The sequence below is a fragment of the Mytilus galloprovincialis genome, chromosome 7 (genome assembly GCF_965363235.1).
Source record: "Mytilus galloprovincialis chromosome 7, xbMytGall1.hap1.1, whole genome shotgun sequence".
Classification (NCBI taxonomy): Eukaryota; Metazoa; Mollusca; class Bivalvia; order Mytilida; family Mytilidae; genus Mytilus; species Mytilus galloprovincialis.
In genome coordinates this window covers 63,718,692-63,745,371 of record NC_134844.1, presented here as the reverse complement: position 1 = coordinate 63,745,371, position 26,680 = coordinate 63,718,692, and the positions used below count along the sequence as shown (strand labels likewise).

The 26,680-nt window shown below is 30.8% G+C and overlaps 1 protein-coding gene across 14 annotated transcripts in view; it reads right to left on the bottom strand.

The window, feature by feature from the left end:
• The window catches only part of LOC143083461 (kinesin-like protein KIF21A), a 105,557-nt gene that overhangs the window by 58,557 nt on the left and 20,320 nt on the right, over positions 1-26,680 (bottom strand). For 12 of the 14 annotated variants that reach the window (XM_076259717.1, XM_076259727.1, XM_076259726.1 and 9 more), the window contains exons 4-19: positions 22,702-22,884; positions 21,384-21,440; positions 20,041-20,133; positions 18,988-19,116; positions 17,815-17,994; positions 13,426-13,541; positions 12,084-12,279; positions 11,037-11,229; positions 10,263-10,329; positions 8,847-9,071; positions 8,407-8,527; positions 7,505-7,583; positions 6,883-6,918; positions 5,263-5,457; positions 3,514-3,713; positions 2,351-2,527 (exon numbers count right to left, since the gene is read on the bottom strand). In XM_076259717.1, the coding sequence (XP_076115832.1) occupies positions 2,351-2,527; positions 3,514-3,713; positions 5,263-5,457; positions 6,883-6,918; positions 7,505-7,583; positions 8,407-8,527; positions 8,847-9,071; positions 10,263-10,329; positions 11,037-11,229; positions 12,084-12,279; positions 13,426-13,541; positions 17,815-17,994; positions 18,988-19,116; positions 20,041-20,133; positions 21,384-21,440; positions 22,702-22,884 (2,247 nt within the window). The remainder of the gene's footprint in view (positions 1-2,350; positions 2,528-3,513; positions 3,714-5,262; positions 5,458-6,882; positions 6,919-7,504; positions 7,584-8,406; positions 8,528-8,846; positions 9,072-10,262; positions 10,330-11,036; positions 11,230-12,083; positions 12,280-13,425; positions 13,542-17,814; positions 17,995-18,987; positions 19,117-20,040; positions 20,134-21,383; positions 21,441-22,701; positions 22,885-26,680) is intronic. The other 2 variants (XM_076259722.1, XM_076259732.1) reach the window with 1 other exon arrangement.

Below are 26,680 nucleotides of genomic sequence, written 5' to 3'. Positions count from 1 at the left end.
GTGTAGGAAAACGACACTGAACACACATGAAAAGTGAATATATTTATGGAAATAATGTTAATACAAGCATAAGCATTAAAGTGTTTTGAAAAAAAAAAAAAATGAAAATGATACTTTTGAAAACTTAAAAACAGCGATGACAGGAACATTAATTTGATTTTGTTATTATGATTTCTTGATAAAATGATATACTACAAACAGAGGTTAGGTTTCATAGATTGAAGTTCTTAAATATACTATGTAGATTCATTTAACACAACAATGTTTATTATCATGGTTATTAATTTCAGTGCATTGTTGAAAAGCTGTATTTTTCCAGTATTTTTGATTTCTTGGTTTTAAAAAGTTTGCTAATATTTCAATTGAAAATTTATACTCTGTTGAACATTTAAATTCATAGATACAGAATCTACAAAGATTGGTATCCCATGAAAAATGTATATGTTCTAGACCGTATGAGTACCGGTATTTGGACCATACGCGTACGGTCTGGACCGTATGCATACTTTTTCAAAATACGCATACGGTCGGACCGTACGTGTACGGTCCAACTAATAATAAGAAGATGGTCAAGTTTATCAGATACAAATGTAAATAACAGATAAAAAAATCTTATATCTAAAAAGTTCAATTGATATTGAAATGAAAACTTAATATTCTAACTTTTTAAAAAGGTCACGCTAGTTTAATCTGTTAATCTCCTGTAATTAGCATGTCAGTAATTAATTAAAGGCCAGTATGCTCATTGAAATTGAGATTAACGGATGTAAACAAAACGTACAAGGACAATTGTTTTATAATATTTGTGAACTTTAAAAAAAAAAATGCATATGCAAAGGAACATGAATGGACCGCAAACATGTAAATGTAAATTAATAAAAAACATAACATTCCTTGTGGTAGTTAGTGTCAACTGGAGCGAGAGTACAAAAATGGGATTCAGATATAGAATTAAACAAACATTTAATTTCAATTGTACGCTTATTCACTTACCCATCTGATGTAAAAATAGCATCTTGGAGAACTAAAGCTACAAATTTTTGGTTATTGTTTATTTTTTTTAATTTAACCCATATGATACCAAAACATGTATGGTCAGCTGGACCATATGAGTATACTCATACGGTCTGACCGTACGCGTACGGTCCAAATACTCGTATGGTCTGGAACATATATACAGTATTTGTCAGAGGATTTTAATTGTGTCCTGCAAGAATATAAAGGAAACAACACAGTGCAATTTCATTTTGTTTTTGGCTGTTGAAAAAATCAAAATGTGATAATTATATGTATATTGTTAGTTTTTTGAAAGTGTTCAAGGTGAGCTCTTTCATGTCTTAAGGAGGCTAGCGGGTATAAGATTTTCAGAAAAAAATTAAACATTTATTTTTCATTACAAATCTTATCAATTATACCTTTAGTAGTTGTTAATTTATGATATGGTACAAAAATCATTCCAAAAAATCAATTCGTATTGGCCCCAGGTGACTTTTAAAATGTAGATATCATTGAAAATCTCCAAATTATCTCCCTTTGATGCAAAAATGCCATTTTTTTGCATTTAAAATTGAAATATCTTTTTTAACTCATCGGTGACCTATATTTTATTGTTGTTTTCGAATAAGCTTAACATAAACCAAATAATTGTAAAATTTTAGCAATTTCTGTAATTTAGTTCTTTTTTTATTTTGATATTACTTTTTTTTCTGCTATCAGTTCAACAGAAAATAAGTACTTTTACAAACATGTATGCTTCTTTCGAAGGCAGATTGTGAGCATAAATGAACAGTGACCCCATTTTTTTATTTCATGTTTCTATTAAGTATAAGATAAAGTTCATTTACAGAAAAATGTAGCGAAATCCTATATTAAATAAAAAAAAATATTCAGACCTGTGAGCCCCCTTAATGAAGAAAAAATATGTGAAAACTTCACACAAAATACAACCTCTTTTTGTAATTCCTGTCAACCAAGATAATTAGTGTTGATTAATTAATTTTTAGTTTTTATCAATCAACCATTGAACCAACATATATTTTAAACGAACAATGAAATGTTCCATGTTGAGTAAAATTTGACGTGAAAAAAAACATTAAAGTAATATTGAAATAACTACTATTTTTGCTGGTCTTTGTTCTTATGAATACCCGACATCTTATTTTAACACTTGTGAAGTTTATTACTGAAATATGTGGCATGCACATTTAAGTCAATATATAAATACATGTCTTCTAAATATTAGATGCAATGTTGATATTTAAAGAAATATTTGATATACAGCTACCCAACAACAAAAGATTTCTACAAATTGGCATTTAGGGCCTAACATAAATTCTTAACTCATCCATACCTCTTCAACTTTCCTTTTCAGAACTGTTTCCTTCTGTTTCTTCTCTTTCTCTAGATTTCTGATTCTGTTTTCTTTCTGTATTTGTTCTCTCTTTAGTTGTGCCACCTCTTTATTACGTCTGGCTTCAGACTGTTTGTTTCTATCAGCCTCTTCTTTCACTTGTTTCATTAGTTTTACCTGTTAGATAGTAAAAAGTTTTGAAATTAGGGATGCCCCATGAATAATTGTGAGTTTGTCTACAAATAGAGCTGGGTTTTTATTGCTTTTCTTTTTTGGGGTTTCGTTTTTGTTGTCTTCTTTTCGTGTTTTGTTTTTTGGAAAGGATGTGTGAGTGTGTGTTTGAGATAATTATGAAGATTTTAAAGGGATGTTCTAGGAATAAATGTGAGTCGTCTGTCCATTGATTTGCTATTTAAGTAGGTTTGTTTATTTTGTGGAGTTTTCTTATATGAAAGTTGTAGAAGCAATTACCACACATTCAAACTCAATTACAGCATTTTCTCTGGGAACCTTTAAATTTTAGACATACATATTTTTCAAATATTCATTTTATTTAAGTAAAAAAAATCATAAAAACTAACATTTCTTTCCATCCAAGAGACATGTTCATATTTTTCTATTTCAATAAGTATGTATGAGATGAAGAAGCTGGACTTGCAAATAAGGGCTTTACATATGCATTCATAAATACTTTGAATGGACATCCAAATGATATCACATAAACGGTAGTTTATACATAACTTTACATTGTAGAAAATATCTTGAACAATACTCAAACTGAACAAATCTATGTTCAAATTTCACTTGAACTGTTTATTTAATTCAAAAAGACCAGACACTAAGAAACCTCTGCAATTTTATAAGATGTATCAATAGTTAGTTCACTCCATCTTAACAACCATAATTTATTTACAATATTTATACTTATAGAAAGTATTTCTTTATACAATTTTAACTTTACATTTGACTATATAAGTCTATATATATATTCTTTTATATGTTATCTCATCCGAAATTTTGAATTTTATGCATTTTTAATGCATTTTTTATTTTTATGTATATTATTTTTTAACTTCTCTGTAACCTTTGTACTTGCATGGTTTTATGAGAATAAACTATCTATATTGAATTTTGTGGTTTTTAATTCAACAAAGTCTACTAACCTTGGTTTTCTTCATCTCAGCTAATTCATGCTGTAATGTCTTCAGCTGTTTTTCATAATGAGACTGATTTTTCAACATTTTAGCATGTTCTTTCTTGGCAGCCTGTAATTTCTTTAGATCATTCTGAAGTCCTGTCAACTTTTTATCATATTCTACTTTGACTTTCTTGACTTTATCACTTGACTGGCTTTCTATAGAACCTGTTTATGATATATAGGAATAATACTTTTATTGATTAGTTAATGCCGATTATATGCCATACACAAAAAAGTCAGACAGAGAGTGCCAATAAGATAAATTTCAAAACTGTTACTTAATTAAGCAGACTTCTGCTCTTAGATCAGGTTGTTGTTTCTTTGACATATTCCCCATTTCAATTCTCAATTTTATTATAGACACTAAAAATCTATTTTAGAACTTATTTCCTAACACCTGTAGAGTAAAACTTTGGTTGGCTTGCTTTGTTATTAAAATTTACATCTCCATACAATGTATATAGGCATTGTTAGAGCTGTATATATGATTGGATGTCAGTCTGCATGGTTAGCCACTAGTCTGATGCCCCAGACTAGTAAAATTTCTTTTGGACTAGTGAGTTTTTTGCAAAACATTGTTTGGACAAATAAGAAAAAATGTCTTAATATTGGTCTTCGGACTAGTAGTTGAAAAAGTTTTTGGTGCAGACTGGGATGTTATCCCAATTACAATAGTACAATATGCAAACAAAGCAAGCAAGCTAACCAAAGTCTTGCTTTACATGCATTAGGAAATTAGCTCAAAAAGCACTACAAACTGATGAATTTAATTGTCTTGTATTTAGGGACTTCGCATATAAAGCTTTATGTCTTATGTCTATACAGACATACAAGAAAGAAAGTTTAGAAATTCAACATAAATTCATGTAAAATATATTAGGCATTTTAACAGAACCAATTTATTAACTTTTGATTAAATGCACACCAAATATCTAATTCTATTCTTGCAACATTTTCAATATGCACAATGAGAGCATATAATGTGCTCCTGGTGCAGCTGTTTATTTAATATGCAGAACATTTACAGGTAAGTAGTTATTTTTTTGGCAGAGTTTTGTGATTTTTATGACCAACCTGCTACACTTATTTCAAACATTGTGAAAAAAAATTGTAAGAGTCATCTAGAAAGGCCTCAAAACAAAAAAAAGTATTCAAGAAAAACTTTGTTTACAGTATTTAAAAATAACTCAAGACAAGAATGAAATTTTTGTAAGCTGTTTAAGGGAGTTCGCTTCTCAGTTTCAAAGTAATTAACAAAACACTAGTTTATATTGATAAGGAATTAATAAAGGAATCCAAAGAGCAAAAAAATATATAGGTCACCGTGCTTGTTTTCGAGATATGAGCCATTGAAATTTTGGCGGGAAAATATTCTCTCTTGGCTTTTCATAGCTTTATCATTGACCAATTAAAGTTCAAAAACTGTTAAAAAGTAATTAAAATTTTATAAAACTTTTACAGATGGCTTATCATTTTACATGTTAAAGAATTTCAAAAAGAAAAATGGGGGTCACCGGGCAAATTTTTTCAAGGCATTCAAATGGATAAAACCAGAGGATTCCGAAAATCTGACAAAAAATCCAAAATATGACAAGCCAGCTTCCTTAACAAATACCACACAACACACAACTTCCTGAAGATCTTACCAATATTGGATAGAATAGTAAGCTATTTAACAAATACCACACAACACACAACTTCCTGAAGATCTTACCAATATTGGATAGAATAGTATCTCTCTCCATTTCTATAGATTTAATTTTCTCCATCAACTGGACCACCTTGTCTTCGTACTGCTGCCTCACAGAGTGGAGTCTCTTCTGTGATTGCTCAAGTTCTTCGACAAGCTTCTGTTTGATGGAGATCTCACAAGTCAGCTCAGCAAGATCTTCATGTATATTGTCTGAATCTTGAACAAAGATTAAATAGTACAGTGAATATCATGTTGTTTATTTTACACATAATCAAAATAATAATCAAATTGTGGTTTCTACATTATATTCTCATTATTATTAAAATACCTTTTTATTTTTTTAGTATACTTAACTTCTGAATTTTTACTTCTATTGTAATATGAAGTATCAATCTTGAAATCATATGCTCTTTCTCTACAGTTGAGCTATGATAATTTAATGAACATGTTCAAGATTTTAAATCTTTCTGAATTATGTAACAATGCTAGGCTGCTGCAAATGTTTGCACCTGTCCTAAGTCAGGAATCTGATGTACAGTAGTTGTCGTTTGTTTATGTAATTTATAAGTGTTTCTCGTTTCTCGTTTTTTTTAAATTTTATATAGATTAGACTGTTGGTTTTCCCGTTTGAATGGTTTTACACTAGTAATTTTGGGGCCCTTTATAGCTTGTTGTTTGGAGTGAGCCAAGGCTCCGTGTTGAAGACCGTACATTGACCTATATAAATGGTTTACTTTTATAAATTGTTATTTTGATGGAGAGTTGTCTCATTGGCACTCACACCACATCTCCCTATATCTATTGTATCTTAGTCATAACCCAAGAAAACACACATTTTATATACCTTGCTTAGGTCAGGAATTTCAGAAGTTTTTTTCTATGTTAAGGTTGTAGTTTTTTTGTTTTTTGTTGTATTTTTTTTTTAATAAATTAAAAGAATTTTGTGTGAATGGACCTTTTGCAGTCAGTGCTATTTTATATGAGTTATTTTACCTTTTGACTATATACTTAAGGCTTGACAAACGGTGTACAATTGTCTTTTCTAGAGGAACAAACAATGATTAGGATGTCTCTAATCTTATGGTAATATTGTGTTGTCCAGTTGTTTTTCAAAGATGTGTACCCCACTCAATTCATGTGATTCAAATGTAGTCAACAGGGCACTGAGGTCACTTAATTTAGAAACTTTTGCCATGTTTTTAATGTTGCAAAAATTGCAAAAGAACAGGTTTCCACAAAAATTTTGAGAAACTTGTATTTTAAATTCTGACAGAATTATTTGTTACAATCAACATGATCAATAAAATTGTAGTAATTAATTTTGCTTTCTTGGTGAATAATAAATTTCTTGGTCAATAATAAATGCATGCAAAAATTTCTGAATTTACAAAAAAGCTGGGTTTTTTTCATGCTTTGGAAAAAATAAAAAATCTACAAAATGGTGACTGTCTATTTTATATGTACATGTATATCAACAAATAAAATATAAAAGAGTAATAACAATAGGCTATATATAATATATATACAAAAATAAAATGGTAAAAAAAAAGAAGAAAAATATACATCTAAAACAAAAGTCATGCATAAAAGACATTAGAGGTCAAATAATAAACACACTGATGGGGTACAACACTAAAGTACCTGCCCAATATAACCAATAATCCAAAAACATCTCCACTATACAATGTAAGAAAATTGGTATTATTCTAACACTGTATGCAAAATAATTCCTTGTCATGTTATTTAACACAGATTCTTCATTCTTTTAACAAATATTTGTTTATATACTTAAGTCATTCAAGAAAAGAGCTTTCTTTTTGTATGAACTGCTTTTTTTTTAAATTTCATACAATGTTTCTTTTTGTAATCTGCTTTTTTTTCATCTTAGATTACATTTTTTTCTTCTTTTTTTTTACATAATTTATGTTTTTCCACAATAAATTTTTAAATAAAAATTATAATTTGTACAAACTAACATCTTGTACACAACATATACATGTAATGACAAATTCCACTTAAATGATTGGCAGTGACAAAATACAGGGCTGCCATTGATGGACAGCTGGTATTGACATAATTAACTTTTGTTGTAGTGTAAGTTTACTGCTTGCTGAATTGAAAAACATCCACTAAAACAACTCCCTACTTCAATTTACTTTTTAATACATTTAAAAAAAAATTTGGTTAAAAAGAAAGAATTTATTTTAACATGTAATAAAATATTTCAAATTCCTTAAATTTCTATTTTCTATTAATCTTTTACCTTTATCTTCTGAATCCGAATCATCTGAACTGTCATCTAAGTCCTCCAATTCTTCATCATCGTCATCCTCTTCATCCATCTGTTGTCATGGAAACAAGAAATTGTTTTGAGTATGGAATGTTAACTTTGTAAATAGGATAATATTTTTAAATTGAAATAGGAAGAAAATCTCAACCAGAAACCAAATCACATAGAAACTAACAACTATAGGGGACTGTACAGCCTTCAACAATGAGCAATACCCATTTCACATAGTCAGCTATAAAAGGACCCGAAATGACAATTGTAGGCTCCTGACTTGGGACAGGAACATACAGATTGTGACAGGGTTAAACATGTTTGCAGGTGCCACACCTAAAAGACTGATCTAGTTTGTTCAATGCCATTTTTGAATTCAGAATTGCAAGCTTCTTTGTTTTTTTAATCTATGATTTGATTGTTCTATTTTATTCAAGAATTAAAAGAATTCAATGATTCTTTTGTGCTTCCATACTTCATACAAAATGTCCTTCATTCAGCCATTTCATGCAAATAAAACAGCTTTCAATTTGTATATTTGGAATTCTAATGCAGCAACGTTTGTAACGTTCATTTTGATTGGATAACGTCACTTTACAATTGATGCTATAGGAGTATGCACAAGCTCCGACGGCATATGACAGATTTTAAATACATGTTTAAGCGTTGTTTTCTGTCAGTTTCATTAGAATGGAGATAAAAATTTTGTATTTTAAGCTCCGACGGCATCAATTGGGGATTTGATGGTCACAAATACCCGTTTACTGTCTCCGCTAACGCATCGCCAGTAAACTTAATTTGCGACCATCAAATCCCAAATTGATGCTGTCGGAGCTTAAAATACAATACAGTTATCTCCTAATTATTTTACTAAAAATGTATACCTCTTCAACTTCTTCTTCTCCCATCATTTCTTCATTTTCTCCATTTACCTCTTCTTTCATTTCTTGGTCAGCCTCTGCTTCATTTTGCTCCTTCTCATTATCACTCACATTCTCTTTCTCACTGAAAATTAAAAAAATATATAATTAATAAATCATTGTAATATTCTATGTCTAACATTATTTATATTTTGCTGGGATGTTTTGAATATTTGTGTTTATGTTTTTGAAAAAAAAACGAACAATATAATTTTCATTCTCTTGAAACCTTTGGGCTGTGAAAAGGGTGCTTCCAGCTGACTATAGTTGTTATTTTTTGTGTCAATTAATCTCTTGTGAAGAGTTGTCCCATAGGCAATCATATTATATCTTCTTATTTTTATTTTAACAATTGTATACCTTCTAACATTAGCTGTAAAAAGAGTCAAAAAATATATTCATACCTAAGACTTCTAGACACTTTACTCTTTTTCATTTTCTTTAATTTTTTCAGGTCTTTCTTGGCATCGAGGAGAACAGAACTTCCCATAGCGGCCGGTGATCCACATATGTCCAAACTACTGGCCATACTAATAGGGGACATCATTGGACTCATGGCTGACATTCGCACTGGAGTATTTCTCTTCTTTAATTGTAAAGCCATAGCTTCTGATTCTACTAATTTGGACCTATAAACAAAAGTTGATGGAAATGAATATATATTTGCATAAAAGTTTCTGTGTTCATCAGTATTCATTGGAAACTTATTTCTGTGGATTTCCTGGGTAAATATTAACCACAAATTTAAATGTTCAACAAAGATTTTTTTTCATTTTCTAAAAGTATAACTGTTTCACATGAAGCTTGGTAACAAATTTAAGAAAGGTCAGGACTCAGAATCCCAGTTCTTGAGAAAAATGTGACTTAAATTTCAAACAACGCCAACTCAGAACCTCTAGCCTTTGTTAGTCTTGTGTTCTTTTTTTTATTTTAGTGTATTTGTATGTTTTAAAAGTTAAGTGTGGTCTCCATTTTGATAAACTAGATTTTCTCACTGTGTTGAAGGCCAATTAGAGGCCTTTGACAATTTTCTGCTCTTTGATTAAGTTGTTGTCTCTTGAACATTCCGGTTTCCATTCTCTATTCCATTGTGTGTAAAATTGTACAAGTGCTTGGTTAACAGGAAGTTAATGAGTGATAAATTTGAAAATTTATCAAATAGTTAAACATTCTTATATGAAACTTGAAACCAAAATTTCAGGAAAGCTATGATTTGTAATTTCTTAAATAGTGCTTGATTGTCTGTCCCTTTTTTCTTTTTATCATATGATTTAAGACATAAAATTGAACCAATAACAATTTAACGCTCGATAACAAATACAGATTATGTTTTTGTCCTTCTAATACCTTAAATCTTCTATTTCCTGGATATAATTTTCAATAATTTTGATAACTTCTCCTTCAATTGTACAAACCTGAAATCTTCTATTTCCTGGATATAATTTTCAATCATTTTGGTAACTTCTCCTTCAATTGTACATACCTTAAATCTTCTATTTCCTGGATATAATTTTCAATCATTTTGGTGACTTCTCCTTCAATTGTACATACCTTAAATCTTCCATTTCCTGGATATAATTTTCAATAATTTTGGTGACTTCTCCTTCAATTGTACATACCTTAAATCTATTTCCTGGATATAATTTTCAATCACTTTGGTAACTTCTCCTTCAATTGTACATACCTTAAATCTTCTATTTCCTGGATATAATTTTCAATCATTTTGGTAACTTCTCCTTCAATTGTACATACCTTAAATCTTCTATTTCCTGGATATAATTTTCAATCATTTTGATAACTTCTCCTTCAATTGTACATACCTTAAATCTTCTATTTCCTGGATATAATTTTCTATCATTTTGGTGACTTCTCCAGCTCTAGCATCCTCTGTCAAAAGAAAACCACAAAATTTAAGAATAAGAACTTTTTTTTACTATTGTCCAAGGCCTGTTGCAGTGCTTCTCATGTTACTGGGTGGGAATGTGCAATCACAAATATATTTTCTCCCAGCCCTTTTTGTATATGCCTATTCAAAATCTATAATTCAGTGGATGTCCTTGGTTGCAATTTGTCAAATTTGTTTTAGCTGATATTTTCGTCACAAATCATGCCACTGGTTTCTTGTGTCATATTTTATCATGTAAGATCTAGAGCATTCTATGGTTTATTATATACTGTATGGGTTTTGCTCAATATTGAAGGCAATTCTTTAACTTATAGTTAAGATTGAGCACTCACACATTTTTTTAACCCCACTTCATTCTTTATGAGTCTGTTCAGAAGTCAGTAGACTGCAATTTGTTGGTTATGGTCAGTTCATATCTGTCATATTTATTTTTTCATAAATATTTTTGTTAAAGGCAGAAAAGGTTGCTTTTAATTGCTTTCATCTATATCATTTGAACTTTGGTGGATAGATGTCTCGGTGGCAATCATACCACATCTTCTTATTTTTATAAAGTTAGTCAAACATTTTACTATCTAAAGCATTATGGATTGTATTTTTGTTATTCATGATTGATTTAATTTTGATTAGAAATGTTTTAATATACAGATAATATCTGCAGATGCAGTAAAGAATCTGCAATACCTACCAGAAATATTTGTAATGCCTAAAGCAGCTTTTTCTGCTATTAACTGAGTATTTTGTGTTTTGAGTGAATCAATCACTTCATTTAAAGCTTTAAGTCTCTGACGTAATTTATCATTTTCTGTCTGTAACATGGTGTTCTCTAGAATCATATCATTGACTGTTTCTACACCATCAGAGTCAACAGTCCGTTTACCCTGAAATTAAAACATACGCAACATCATAAAATTTTTATGAAGCAAGTTCCTAAATAAAAGAATCAATAGAAAATAAGTTTATTCATGGTTTGGTTAAAAAAAAACAAGCATAACAATCTTTTGTATCATTTTTTTCTTTCTTAATTTCCTTGACTTATATAAAGTTTAATTTTCTAAGTGTTTGTATGTCTTTTCAATTCGCTTTGCAAGTAGTTTTCCTTATGTACTAGTATATTACAGAAACTATTATTGAATAACTCTGAAACCTAATAGGAATAAACCTTGTGTTATTTTTATTTTGACTCTTAAACTGTTCTGATTGATGATTTTTGGGGTGCAATACAATGCTGACCAGATGTATTTTCTGTACAATAAATCTAATACTGTAAACCAACTTATTTTCACGGATACTTTATTTTGCGTTTAGCCATTTTTAGTCCATTTCACGGCGATTAAATTTTGCGATTTCTCAAATTTACCTGAGAAAGTTAACTAAGAAATAATCCAAGTTTAACATATTTGCGACGATTTATATTCGCGAACGTTTTTTACTTGTGAAAGTCGCGGAAATAAATCGCTCGCGAAAATAAGTTGGTTTACAGTAATCAAACATTTGACCTATCAGACAAACAAAACTAGTAATCTTGAATCTATAAATTACATTATGGTGTGAAAATAAGTTGGTTTACAGTAATCAAACATTTGACCTATCAGACAAACAAAACTAGTAATCTTGACCGTACACTGTAAATAACATTATGGTGTCAAAAACTATTTCTGTCTCACTGTATTCACAAACATATAATTATAACTTTATTCAATTTATTAAACCTAGAAAATTCTGCAATACCTACCGTTTTATATTCTAATAATTCTAGCTGTAACTGTGTAATTTCTGTCCGTAATATTGCTAACTGTTTACTGGCTTTGTCCTGGTTGGCTATTACTTTGTTCTTTATATTACGTGCACGATTAGCATATTTTAATGTATTTAATGTTTCTATAAAGTCTCTATCAGAAGGTGATATACAGGCAATCATTAAGGTCCGACTGAAAAAACAAATCAATTACATGTAAATTAACATGGTTAAACATTCTGCAGCAATTAGGTGAACCTCAACATGTGCTATCAAAATAATCTAATTTATTACATTGGTTGCAATAAATTACATTGATTTCCCAGTTAAATAAAAACCGATAATTTCACATGTGAAATAAACGTGGTTATTTCACTCTCTGACGTCATACAACAATAGGCGTTGTCAAGACGTCGATAACGTCGAATCAAAACAAATTGTAAATGCGTAGGAAAAACATATAGTCCCTTACATTTTCTACATTAATTTCATAAAAAAAAGCCATTTGACAATGTACATGAATGTAATAAAAAGTATAACTAATCGCCGTATTTGAATATCAAAAATAAGACAACTTGTGACCGAACGCCGCTATGGATTAAACTCGTGCTGCGCACTCGTTTAATCCATGCGTCGTTCGGTCACGCGTTGTCTTATTTTTTTATATTCAAATACGGCGATTAGTTATACTATAATTCATTTGACTCTGAATAACCTTTCATAAATAAGTGTGTAAAAACACATATGTTATGATGCTACATCTAAAACATATGTGCACATTTTGGTATTCTACACATGTACAAAACCTATGATTTAAGTCTACACATGAACCAAATGCTGATCTCTAGATGTCTGAGTATTTTGTGTTGTCGAGTTTCTCTCATTGATGCATACCAATACAACTAGATCTCTTTGTGTTGTTGGGTTGCTTTCATTGATGTATACCCAACTTCTCTTTTTATTCCCAATATTATATTTACTGACAGTACCACACAGATATTTTTTGCAAACTCAAAATAAAATGAAATTGATGTGTAACGCATCAGGCAAATCTCATCTGATATATATTTAAACCATTAAATTCATGTGAAATATATCCAAATATAACTTATTCTCTTTTTTTTTTTTTGCAATGATTAGCTTTTCACACACCAAAGGAATTTAACTATGTCTTTTTTAAACCATGCAATAATTTTGAATGATTTCTTTGCACAAATTTTAATTTTAATTTCAATACTCAAAGTTTTCTGAATAAAAAGTCCATTTCAACATGTTCAATGCAGCTGTCTGATAAAATACACCTTTTAATTATTTCATATTTTATAGTTAAATAACATACCTATTTCCTCCTAAGGAGTCTTGAAGTAGTCTGGTTAATTTAGAGTCCCTATAAGGGACATGAGTAGATTTCTTGGACATATCTCCAAGAGCAGATATCACATTTCCTAATGCAAGCTGAAAAATACATGGATCTTCATAAAACATGCAAAAATACAATGAAAACTTCCAATAGCAGGAAACCAATTCCTAAAGGATTTGCAATCATTCAATCATCATTTAATACCATGAATTTCCAGAGTATTCGTTTTGGGCAACATTCAATTCCAAGGATTTTTAGAAGACATAATTTATGAGTTTTTTCCATAAACCATAAAAAAAAAAAACCAGGTGCTCCGCAGGGCACAGCTTTATACGACCGCAGAGGTCGAACCCTGAACAGTTGGGGCAAGTATGGACAAAACATTCAAGCGTGATACAGCTCTGAATTTGGATTGTGATCAAATTTTTGACATTACATGGTTTTTTTTTACACAAAACAAATGTCAAGATTTTACAAATCAATTAAAGATTTCTTCTTCAAACTTTTTAAATCTAAAATTAAATAGTTGACACAGCATAGGTTTCTGACACAGAATGAATGTGGTCTAATGAACTTAAAAGGTTTTTTTTGCCTTTGAGCAATTCACTATGCTGTTGAATATTAATCCTCTCAAAAAAATGTTTGAAGAAATTTTCTTTTTATTTATGAAATCTGAAATGAGAAAAATTTAAACCCCCCCCCCTTTTTTTTTCACATCCCCGTTTCCCTTTTTCCAAAACTGATATCAATTCAAATTTCTAATGGAGTTTGCAACAATAACTACTCTTTTAAATACATCATAAAATATTAAAATGTAAAAAAAAAGTGCTTGTTATCACTGAATGGTGAAGATTGGTTGGTAGTAAAAGTGAATATACATTGTTTATTGTATAAAACAATAAAAAAAACTTCATCAGCAACATTTTATATTGGCGAATTTCCAATGAAGTTATTTACATAAAGTTATTGGCAAATAAAAATAGAAAATGACATCATAGTCATGTCTGACAAATGTCCAACATACATTATCTAAAAACATTTTAGATAAGATAAGGAAAAAAAGCTTCATCAGCAACATTTTATATTGGCAAATTTCCAATGAAGTTATTTACATAAAGTTATTGGCAAATAAAAATAGAAAATGACATCATAGTCATGTCTGGCAAATTTCCAACATACAGTTAACTCTCGTTGTCTCGAACTCGGTTGACTCGAAATTTCGGATGAGTCGAAGTTTTCACGTGGTCCCGAACTTTATTCCATACAAAAATATGTAATTCGACTCCTGATGAGTCGAAATTGGATGAGTCGAAATTACGGTTGAGTCGAACTAAATTTACGGTCCCAAGGTTAACAAAAGCATTCAAAATTCATTTTTTATCTCGAACTAATACATATATGTCAAAACATGACCTCCGGGATTTTTAAATATGGATTGAAGAGTTAATCTGACAATACACGTGTAATTAAATTTCCGGTCACTGAACACTGTATCGATTTATGACATGCTATTTCCATGAGTGTTTACCTAAGATTATCTTTTATAGAATTTTTATAAATAATTAGTGATACATTGTTAATGTTCATGAAAAAGGAATTTATAATGTTTACAAAACAATTAATTTGTGATTTACACTAATGAGCTTGGGTGTGTAAAAAGTGAAGATTATGGCTTCCGTTGATGATCACCTAAAAACTACTCAAACGGCGTTTTTAAACTTGATATATTTTCTTTTGAAAAGAAAGAGTGAGATAAAACAAAATGAATAGAAATCAAAATTTTCTTAAATCTCTTGTATCCGAGAATAAACAATTTTGTCAGCTATAACCGACCTGAATAACGAAACTATCGATTGGAAATTACTCTCTTGGAAAAGCCATAGGATTTTTTTTTTATTTGAATAAGTAAAAAAAAATGTCATTATAATAATTAAAGACTGTGACATACAAATGTGACGGGATTGCTTCCCTTAGAACATTTGGTAGATACTTAGTCAGCCGTAAGCGGTTGAGCTAAGGAAGTACTTCTTTAGCTCAGTCGGTATACGCGCTGCCTTGTAACAAAGAGGTCCCGGGTTCGAGTCCCGGTGGAGACAAGCAATTTTGTAATGAAATTCGTGCTCTCCGGTTACATTGGCGCCCAACTAAAAAACCCACGGTAGTTAGAGAGGAATTCTAGCTAGGGTATGTTTGTGTGAGAGTCATAATGGTATGATGACTCTTGAGGTGGGGGAAGTGTGACGGGATTGCTTCCCTTAAAACATTTGGTAGATACTTAGTCAGCCGTAAGCGGTTGAGCTAAGGAAGTACTTCTTTAGCTCAGTCGGTATACGCGCTGCCTTGTAACACAGAGGTACCGGGTTCGAGTCCCGGTGGAGACAAGCAATTTTGTAATGAAATTCGTGCTCTCCGGTTACACAAATACATCGATCTGATACTAGAATATCGATCCCCTTGCCATATTCACCCGGAATTATTTTAGCTTTACCAAGCTAAGCAAGAGTTGTGTCCCTTAGATTGTCGAACTTCCGGTATTCGTTTGAGTCGAACTACGTTTATCTCGAAATATTTCTCTGGTCCGGCTGACTTCGACATAACGAGAGTCGACTGTATATTATCAACTACTATTCTATACAAAGAAAGATAACTCCAATTGAAAATTAATTGCTATTGCACAATATTGTGCAATTAGATATTTCTGGCTATTGTGCAATACTGTGCAATTGAAAATTTCTTGCTATTGCACAATACTTGATATGGAATCCTGATTTGGACCAACTTGAAAACTGGGCCCATAATCAAAAATCAAAGTACATATTTAGATAAAGCATATCAAATAAGCCCAAGAATTTAATTTTTGTTAAAATCAAACTTAGTTTAATTTTGGACCCTTTGGACCTTAATGTAGACCAATTTGAAAACTGGACCAAAAATTAAGAATCTACATACACAGTTAGATTTGGCATATCAAAGAACCCATTTATTCAATTTTTGATGAAATCAAACAAAGTTTAATTTTGGACCCCCATTTGGACCAACTTGAAAACTAGGCCAATAATTAAAAATCTAAGTACATTTTTAAATTCAGCATATCAAAGAACCCCAAGGATTCAATTTTTGTTAAAATCAAACTAAGTTTAATTTTGGACCCTTTGGACCTTAATGTAGACCAATTTGAAAACGGGACCAAAAATTAAGAATCTACATACATAGTTAGATTCGGCATATCAAAGAACCCCAATTATTCAATTTTTGATGAAATCACACAAAGTTCAATTTTGGACCCTTTGGGCCCCTTATTCCTAAACTGTTAGGATCAAAACTCCCAAAATCAAACCCAACCTTCCTTTTATGGTCATAAACCTTGTGTTTAAATTTCATAGATTTCTATTTACTTATACTAAAGTTATGGTGCAAAAACCATAAATAATGCTTATTTGGGCCCCTTTTTGGCCCCTAATTCATAAACTGTTGTGACCTCAACTCCAAAAATCAATCCCAACCTTCCTTTTGTGGTCATAAACCTTGTGTTAAAATTTCATTGATTTCTATTTACTTATACTAAAGTTATTGTGCGAAAACCAAGAATAATGCTTATTTGGACCCTTTTTTGGCCCTTAATTCCTAAACTGTTGGAACCAAAACTCCCAAAATCAATCCCAACCTTCCTTTTGTGGTCATAAACCTTGTGTCAAAATTTCATAGATTTCTATTCACTTAAACTAAAGTTATAGTGCGAAAACCAAGAAAATGCTTATTTGGGCCCTTTTTGGCCCCTAATTCCTAAAATGTTGGGACCAAAACTCCCAAAATCAATACCAACCTTCCTTTTGTGGTCATAAACCTTGTATTAAAATTTCATAGATTTCCATTCACTTTTACTAAAGTTAGAGTGCGAAAACTAAAAGTATTCGGACGACGACGACGACGACGACGACGCCGACGCCAACGTGATAGCAATATACGACGAAAAATTTTTCAAATTTTGCGGTCGTATAAAAAGACAGCTTTAGAGTAACTGAAGCAGATTTTTATAATTGTTGTTAAATTAATAAATATTAAATAAATTTTTGAATTTCACAATTTTTTTCTTCATGCAACATACAAAGTCTACATATTTTATAGGTTTCTTTTTTTCTTTCTTCTTCTTTTTTTCTTATAAGTTTTGATCATTTGTCATACATTTTGTAATGCATTAAAAAAAAATTGTAAACTTTGTCATAAGAAGTAAAAAAATTAGACATGGTATAGTCCTAATTTATTGAAGACAGTGTTCTTCCGTGGTTTTTTTTCATGAAAACATCAATATACTTTTCCATCTACAATTTTTCCAACTTCACAGTATAAAAGCATATAATATAAAATTACCAATCCACAATTGATTGAAATGCCTTCTTTGGCTCTGTCTCCAGTAGCACCAGTTCTTTTAAGTCTCTCTGAACCTGCCAGATCGACAAAGTGAAATTTGGCCGTCAACGTCTCGAACTCATTTACCTCTCCCTGAGTAGAATCTGTTTCCTTCTCATCGTTATCATCATCATTCTCAGGCTGAAAAGTTTAACAAATATTGTAATTAAGTGCTTAGAAATTTGACAAACATTCAATTTTACGAACATTATTTGATCCTTGCTTGTTCTTTTATGTTAGTTTTAACTTTAAAACCAATAATGAAAATATCAAACTTTTCTAAACCAAAACCAATGGGAATAAAATGAATAAAGGCATTTTTTCCCCTTTAGGCTGGAGTCCTTTTTCATCCATCTATCATGTCTATACTGAAATATTTTCTAATAAAAACAGAAGATGTTATGTACTGATGATTTTGGTCCAGTAACTTATAAAATTACCGGATTGCTTCTTATAATCATGATTATTAGATAAATTGTGTATTTCAGTCTTGTCTTTTAAAAGATACATCTGAATTGGATTTACCAACAATGGAATTTGGTTTGGAGAGGAGATACTCCAAATTTTCAGTTTCATTTTTCACAACTTGTTTAGAATCATGTGACACATTGTACATGTTGTACATTTGTATGTATATTGTTTTAAGACTGTTTATTGACCTCTACATGTCTTTTGGTTTTTTGCGTCGTTGGGTTACTGTCGAATTGCCATTTTCCACACTTCTCCTACCATTCATATTTATGATAATTCACTGCATCAGATTACAACAAAAACTGTAATCAATTTCAGCCTATGTATGTTTGTTGTTGTTTAACATCAACTTTCAACAACCTTGGCTATATCATGGTGGAGGACCCGAGATCTACCAACCTTTTGCAGGACAACTTGCAATCCACAAGCAGTCTTTGAACTTACTTAAGCTGATAATATTGACAATAATTTTAAACCAATGTCTAAAATAGTGAAGAAAGATACCAAAGGACACTCAAAGTTGAAAATAAACTAACAATTGCATGGCAAAAACCGAAAGTATAAACAACACAATAGAAAATAAAGATTGAGGAACAAGAACCCCACAAAAAAAACAGGGTGACCTCAGGTGTTTTCAGACAGCTTACAGTATACTAAAAATACCTCATTAGGAACCATCCTATGTTGTTTTACATGTAATGTAAATATAGCGTGAGATCTAGAGGACTGTACATTCATATTAGTACTGGCTGTAGCACGTGATAAAGCACCATTTTGTAACAATTGCATAGTCTGAAATAAAATACAACAGATATTTACTGTTAGAATGAGACATTTCAAAATCCCTAATTACATGCACTTTACTTTTTGTGCCACTGCTATGAGTACTTGTAGAAAAATGAAAATATGACAATTTTTTTTAACAGTGGTTTTGCATATATTTCTTATTTCTAATGTAGCATTTTGATGACATGATTTATTCCAAAATTATTACTTTTTCAAACTTGTGTCGAAACCTGTCCTAAGTGAGGAACCTCTAGCCTTAGTTATTACTCTTGTGTGTTTTTTATTTAAATATTGGTTCATTTATATGTTTCACAGTTAAATGTGGCATCAATTTAGTTGACCTAGTATACATTATTGTTCACTACTCAGCCGAAGTCTGTCTTCAGGTGTTTGTTCTGCTCTTTGCTCAGGTTGTTGTCTCTTTGGCAAATTCCTGGCCTTGAAAGCATAAAACTTTGCTCAGTGCTCGAAGCACAAAAATCATGCTCGAAACATGAAATCCAGCAATTTGATTGGTTGATTTTCGAGTCCGAGTACAAAAATCATGCTCGAAAGTTTTATGACCGTGAGGCCAGGTTTTCATTACATTTTTTCTGTCAACATCACCATGTATATATTTCATAAACGACAGACACCCTTTTCTGTCAAAGATTTTGCATTTATTTTTAATACTGAAGAATTGTCAAGACAATAATTATCCCAAAAATGCCTTTCATTACTTGTGTAGCTGGCTTGCTGTTTTCTAAATATATACATCTTCTTTTACTCAACACCGTACATTGAAATCTTGATAAAACATATATATGGAATATACATCACCATGTAAATATGTCATGAGTATGGCTCTTCTGGTATTTACCATGAGTTATACTGCTTTTTGCACTTTATTTTAACTCCATTCATCTCATCACCCAAATCACATATACTTACATCATTTAAAGATCCCACAGACTGAGTGGTGACGCCAACCATGTATATGCCACCGGCAGCATCTTCGTGGATCTTGATATGAGACTTTCTACCCTATAAAATAGTAGTAAATAAGATTTAATAGTTAATCATATATAATATATACATATATCAAATAAATATACAATATTTCTTTAATATATACATATACAATATTTCTTTAATATATACATATACAATATTTTTTACATAACATACATATATACAACTTTTTTTATATAATGTGCAAATAGATCATGACATATTGTATTCTTCTATGATGAAGAAAGATTATCGAAAATAAACATGTTTTTAACAAAACCTGCAAATCCTGAATTCTGAATTATACTCAATTGCAACTTAATAGTTTCAATCAATTCAATTTTTTTTCTAAAGTGAATTGCTCTTACATTATTTTTTATCTATAGTACATGTGTAATATAATTAGTTGCTTGGAAAACTAAGATATATCAATATTCAGAGAAGCTTTAAATTTTACAACAAAAATTTTAGTCTGATGCAACCAATCAAAAATCAATACATGTATTAAACTATTATTATCTTCTATAGATACCTTTCAATTTCAATCGTTAATCATGACTAATTCTCAGAATGCAAAAAGGTCATAAAAAGTATTTAGCCATGATGCTTCATTTCTGCAGCACAACATTGTTGATTTCATTTTGTAATCAAATCAAAACTGTTCAAAATTTTAGAAGCAATGACTTATAAATGGCCACCTTCTTTAATCATACACCAATGCTATTAACAATTTTTTTGTCATCACTTGAAATACTAAGGCTTTTCTACCTCAGGCATAGATTACCTTAGCTGTATTTGGCAAAACTGTTAGGAATTTTGGTCCTCAATGCTCTTCAACTTCGTACTTTATTTAGCCTTTTTAACTTTCTTGGATTCGAGCGTCACTGATGAGTCTTTTGTAGACGAAACGTGCGTCTTGCATATATACTAAATTTAGTCCTGGTATCTATGGTGAGTTTATTGAATTTATTAACCAATATTCTATATATAGCCTTGTGAAAATAAATTTCATGTGTGGAAATTGACATTTTGAACTCAAGTCCCCAGACTTTTCCCATCACTTCATGACAAAATAATTCTATTTTAATCTTATGCTTATCTTCACTTTCATTTATTAACCGATATTCTATCACTGACTCCAAAATCAATTTTATTTGCGACAATAAACATTGTGCACTATTTTCATCAAATCTCTCACAATCAAATGACCAAATCAATACATTTCTACTTAGCTAGCAGCTGTATCAACTGACCACTAACTGACCACTAATGGGAACACCTACCCTTGAATCAGGGTCTCTTGTCGTGTCTAATAAGTCTAGGATTTCTTCATTATAAAGCTGGAAAATCAAAATAGAATAGTTTAGATAAAGTCAATATAAAGACAATTTACATATAAAGTTGCTGGCAAAATTATATTCCAGACAAATCTATAATGGATTACATTTAATGATAGAATTTAAGTGCATTGGTTTACTAAAACTTGTATGTGTCATATGCATGTTATAAATGAAATTGCAATGTGTTTTGTAGGTTTAAAAGTTGCAAGTTCGTTGGCACTGATTGGCCAAGACCACAGACCAGTCTGTCATGATCCCAACATAGCAGAGGACAATCCATCAACTTCTCATTTCCTTCATTAAATGGCACTTAATTATGTTGAATAGACTCAATTATGTTAAAATACATTAAACATTGTTAAACAAAGGCTTAAATAATACTCAAAATCTATGATCACTTTTTCATTTGATGTCACATGTGTCAGATATTACATTTTGAAAACACATCTACAAAAAGTTGACATTATACAAATATAGCCTTTGCATGAGGTCGATACAAGGATATATTGACCTGAAAGAAGTATATTGACTGAGGACGAAGTCCGAGGTCGATATATTTCTTTGGGTCGATATATCCTGTATTGACCTCATACAAAGGCTATATTTGTTATATTATTAATTTCCGACCATGTTTGTATCAAAATCATCATTTAGGTTTGTTGGAACTTTATAGATATTACATTGTCTCCTTGACAATAACAACATATTAGTTGTTATTTCATTTACTTTTTTTTTTGGACATCTTATGTATTTGAAGATTTTTTTTCGTCAAATAATCGATCACAGATATCATTTGTTTCAAAACGTTAAACAATATCCTGAAATTCATTACATGACGTCACAAAGTATATCGGTTTTTAGATATTCTAAAAATAACCGTGCAATATGCTTTTTGCCGGTCAATATGCTTTTTGCTATCCGCCGTTTTCTCTCTACCTTCGAAAATATAGTTTAACATGTGACTATCCCTAAACGAATCAAATTTGTTAAAATATACGAATTAATAATATTATGGTATATGTGACTTTGACATGTTTGAGATGAAGATCAGTAATAAGAAGCCTGTTTACTTGATTTTTATGTTTTTTGATGTGCTTAAACTGATTTTGTGTCATGACTAGTTATCCCGTATTCTATCTTCTCTATTATAAGTAGTTTTCAATCATAAATGCATGAACACTCTAGATGAACAACTCCGACCACTCGGCCACTGAGATTCCAATGTAATGAGTTAATATATCAACATATATTTTCCTCATACCTCGATAAACTGTGCTGTAATCTTAAAGTCTGGAGGAGGTTGGTTATTCTCTATGGCCTCTGTTTGACGCTCAGCAATACCCTTAAACAGATGGTCAACAGCTCTGGGTACAATACCAATCTCTTCCTCAATATGGTTGACATCAAACCCGGTACCCATAGTGTAGGTCTTACCAGAACCAGTCTGAAAAATAACATACAAAATAAACAAACCCTGTACCCATAGTGTAGGTCTTACCAGAACCAGTCTGAAAAATAACATACAAAATACAGTAAAACCTGACTAAACCACACCCTTTCCGGACATGAGATGTTGTTCGGTTTTGGCAGGTATTCTGTTGCATCAGGTTCACAATGCATAAAATGTGATATGATTGGTCCTCAGAACAAGTTTGGATTAGACAGGTTTCCGGTTTGTTCAGGGTTCAGTTTAATCAGGTTTCACTGTAAACAAATTGACTGCTGATAGAGGGAAATGTGACTGTGATTAAACATGTTCATCAATGGCATAACATTAGTATACAGAACTACAGGGACTAAACTTAACTGTTTTCCTCCAAGGGCCACCTGGGCTCCTAAAATATTTTTTTCAGGGGCCCAGTTGAAATTTTAGGAGCCCAACCATTTTTTATACGAATAAAATAAAACTTAAGTGTACATTTTATATACTAATAAAGCCATATTGTGTAATCCTACTTGTAGGTTTTGAGTCTTGAAAAAGTTGTGTGTGGTACTTTTATAGTATTTGAATTATTGCCACCATTATATCCTAAGATTTGACAATACTTATTTTAGGTTATTTCCTACCAAAATTGTCTCCCTTCATTAAGTTCAATTTCAACTTCCTGTTGACCTTAAGACAATATGGCTGTTTCTTTGATCATTAAATGTTCTTTCAAATCCAAGCCATCCTCTAATAGAGTTAATCAAAATATATTATTCAATAAGTTTTTATTATTAAAGATTTGATATCAAAGTAGATATCGGGATATCTATTTACTAGATTTTGTGTTTCGCTTTTTCATTAAATATTTTGTAAATAGCGATTCAGGGACAAGTTGCCGTCCAATACAGGCTTGTAATGACTCCCAGGTTAACTGGAAGGCATCCCTATTGTGATACTTATTGAACAGTTTGGAAGAAAACACTAAACAATAATGATTTTCAGAAATCCTCTCTATTTTACTATCACGCTTTAATAAGACTAGCAGGTTTCCTTTAGGGAACAGTTTTTGTTGATATCGCGGGGAAAGGGTAGAAATGGGTTTCACTCCAAAATATTTTACAGTCGCCAGCTGGGAGATCAGGATGATTAAATATATTCGCCCAGCTGAAAATCTGGTCGCCTTGGGCGACTGGGCGAGTGTTTAGTTTAGTCCCTGAACTAGAATTAAGCAACTGTTGTGAAAGAAGCTGTATACATGGTATACATGCATGAGTTTAAACCTGGACCTGTCAAATTTAAAGTCTACAAATATAGTTTGGATAAAATTTCCTCAGTCTTTGTGCCATATTCAATGATTTGTAGTTCATGCTCAACAATGCTCAAGTGTCAACATCAACTAATTATACATCACTTGTAGTTAAATAAATTAGCAATATACACATGCATGCATGGAGAAAAGAAGGACAGGAAAACTGTTGAATTTCTGAATGAAAGAACAGAGAGACGTCAATGGTTAACATTATAAGTCACCAAGCTAGGAAGTGGCAGGAGCATAAATCTGTAATTTCTATATCTGCTATTAATCTCAAAACAAAAACCAGGGGAAGAAAAACTAAGACAATGGTATTTTGATAAGAAGGTCACCCAAAATTTGTCATACTAGGGTAGCTTATGCTCAGATTCAGGATAGGCTGTTTCTCATGTATACATGTACATATATTCAATCCTACCAAAAACTTTAAATAAAACATCTATTTCAAAATGTCTATTCTGTTAAGTCTCATAACCTATTGACTTGACAAATCAACTTCTCTTTTAACTTGCTTACTTAATTAGGATGGTCTAGACTTAGAATTCCATTCTGATATATTGTGAATGTTAAAGATCATTGAAACACTATCAATTTGAAAGATTAAGAGAAACTTTTACGATATAAACATGACTGAGCATTTATCTTACCTTTATTTATTTACAATTCAACTCAATAATAAAATTTAATTGATTTTTGTATTTGCATTCTAACCATTTGTATTCTATCATCGATCATCAAATAAGAAAAGACAAGGTGAAAAAAGTGTCATGTCTTAAAATTTATCTTAATCATGATGCTATCAAAAAGACTTTCAAGCCGTACGGTGACCTATAGTTGTTAATGTCTGTGTCATTTTGGTCTTTTGTGGATAGTTGTCTCATTGGCAAATTAATCATACCACATCTTCTTTTTTATATTTCCTTCATTCTAGAAATCTTATTTCTCCCATTTACAATGATTTACCCTGCTCTATCATCAAATAAGAAAAGACAAGGGTGAATGAAGGGGTCATGTCTTAAAATTTGGCCCTTTTTTTTTTTTAAAGCTATAAAAAAGTTTTCCTAAATTCTATAAGCCCTAATTATTCCTTCCATTTATCCTTCTATCTCATTCCCACCCTATTTATCTATTTTTCTCTGCCTCTTCAGATAACAACTGTACTGTTCTCTGCTAATACATTACCTAATCAATTTCCTGATAAAAAAAATTTTGATTCTCATGTTAAATAAATTGACTTGGTGATCCACAAACAATTAGCGACATTTTGCAGATCAAATTGATATGTTTTTCTAGTTTTCTGTTAACCAAATCAATAATCCTTCATCTATACATCACTTTATTGAGTAAAGAGGTCAATGCTTCTCCTAACATGCATATAAATACAATTCTGTTATTTCATCACAGACATATGGCTTCCATCATCTTATTTAGCTCAATACTTATATGCAAATACCAATATATTTGAAAATCTGAATTTGCCAGTTGTACATTTTATACACGGTCTTTAAAAATACCACTGAAATTGAAAAGATAGACAGACAGAAGTAGGAACGAGGTAACTGCAATATACTGATATAGACCAACTTTTAAAGTGAGGTATTATAGTAACCACTCCATATATTATATAGTGTCTGAAATGTATTTCCTCTCATTCATACATTACCTTCATTGCACAAATTTTGCCATACCATTTGCATTCATAATTTTCAAATGAATCGGGTATATATTCAATCTGGTTATTTCAAATTCACAAATCTTATTTTAAAATATATGCATTGCTCTAGATCTGCCATAATATATTCTCAACCACAAAAATTGCAAAAACTTCTTCCAAAAAAATAATTATAACATTTATATTTCATGCACCGTCTTCTATTCATTTCATAATCATTTAAATTGCTGATTTTAAAGTTGGAGAGAAAAAAGTTAAGAATGTGCATTTAAATATTTTTCTTTTCAGAAAAATGAAAAGCTTTCGTACAAGCAATAAATTGAATATTGTATATATGTAATTACTGTGAAAAAGTTAACTTTTTAAGAATCAGACCATGAAATGGTTTTGAATACAACAATTTACACGGTATAAAGATAACGATCGGTACAAACATATATACACCCTTTGGGATAATTTTGTCAGATTCACCGAAGTGTATGATGCAACAGATATAAAAACAACTAAAACATCATTATGAATTATTACTTCCATATAAAGGTGAGAACTTTGATATGGGGGTTAACATGAGATATTTTTACCTATACCTTAAAGCTTCTTGAAAATGACCATAACTGTCAGAAAATATTAGATATCAATTAGTTCAGTGAACGATGATTCCATAGGTTTTCTTTATTTTCAACAACTTTCGAACATATAATAAAGAACCCTCTACTGGACAAAGCATAAAGTTGATAATTGGTCCAAAGTTTAAACGTCCATCTCAGAGGATGCTGCTTGACTTCATCATTTTCATTTTGATGCTGATTGCAAAATAATTAAGTGTCTCA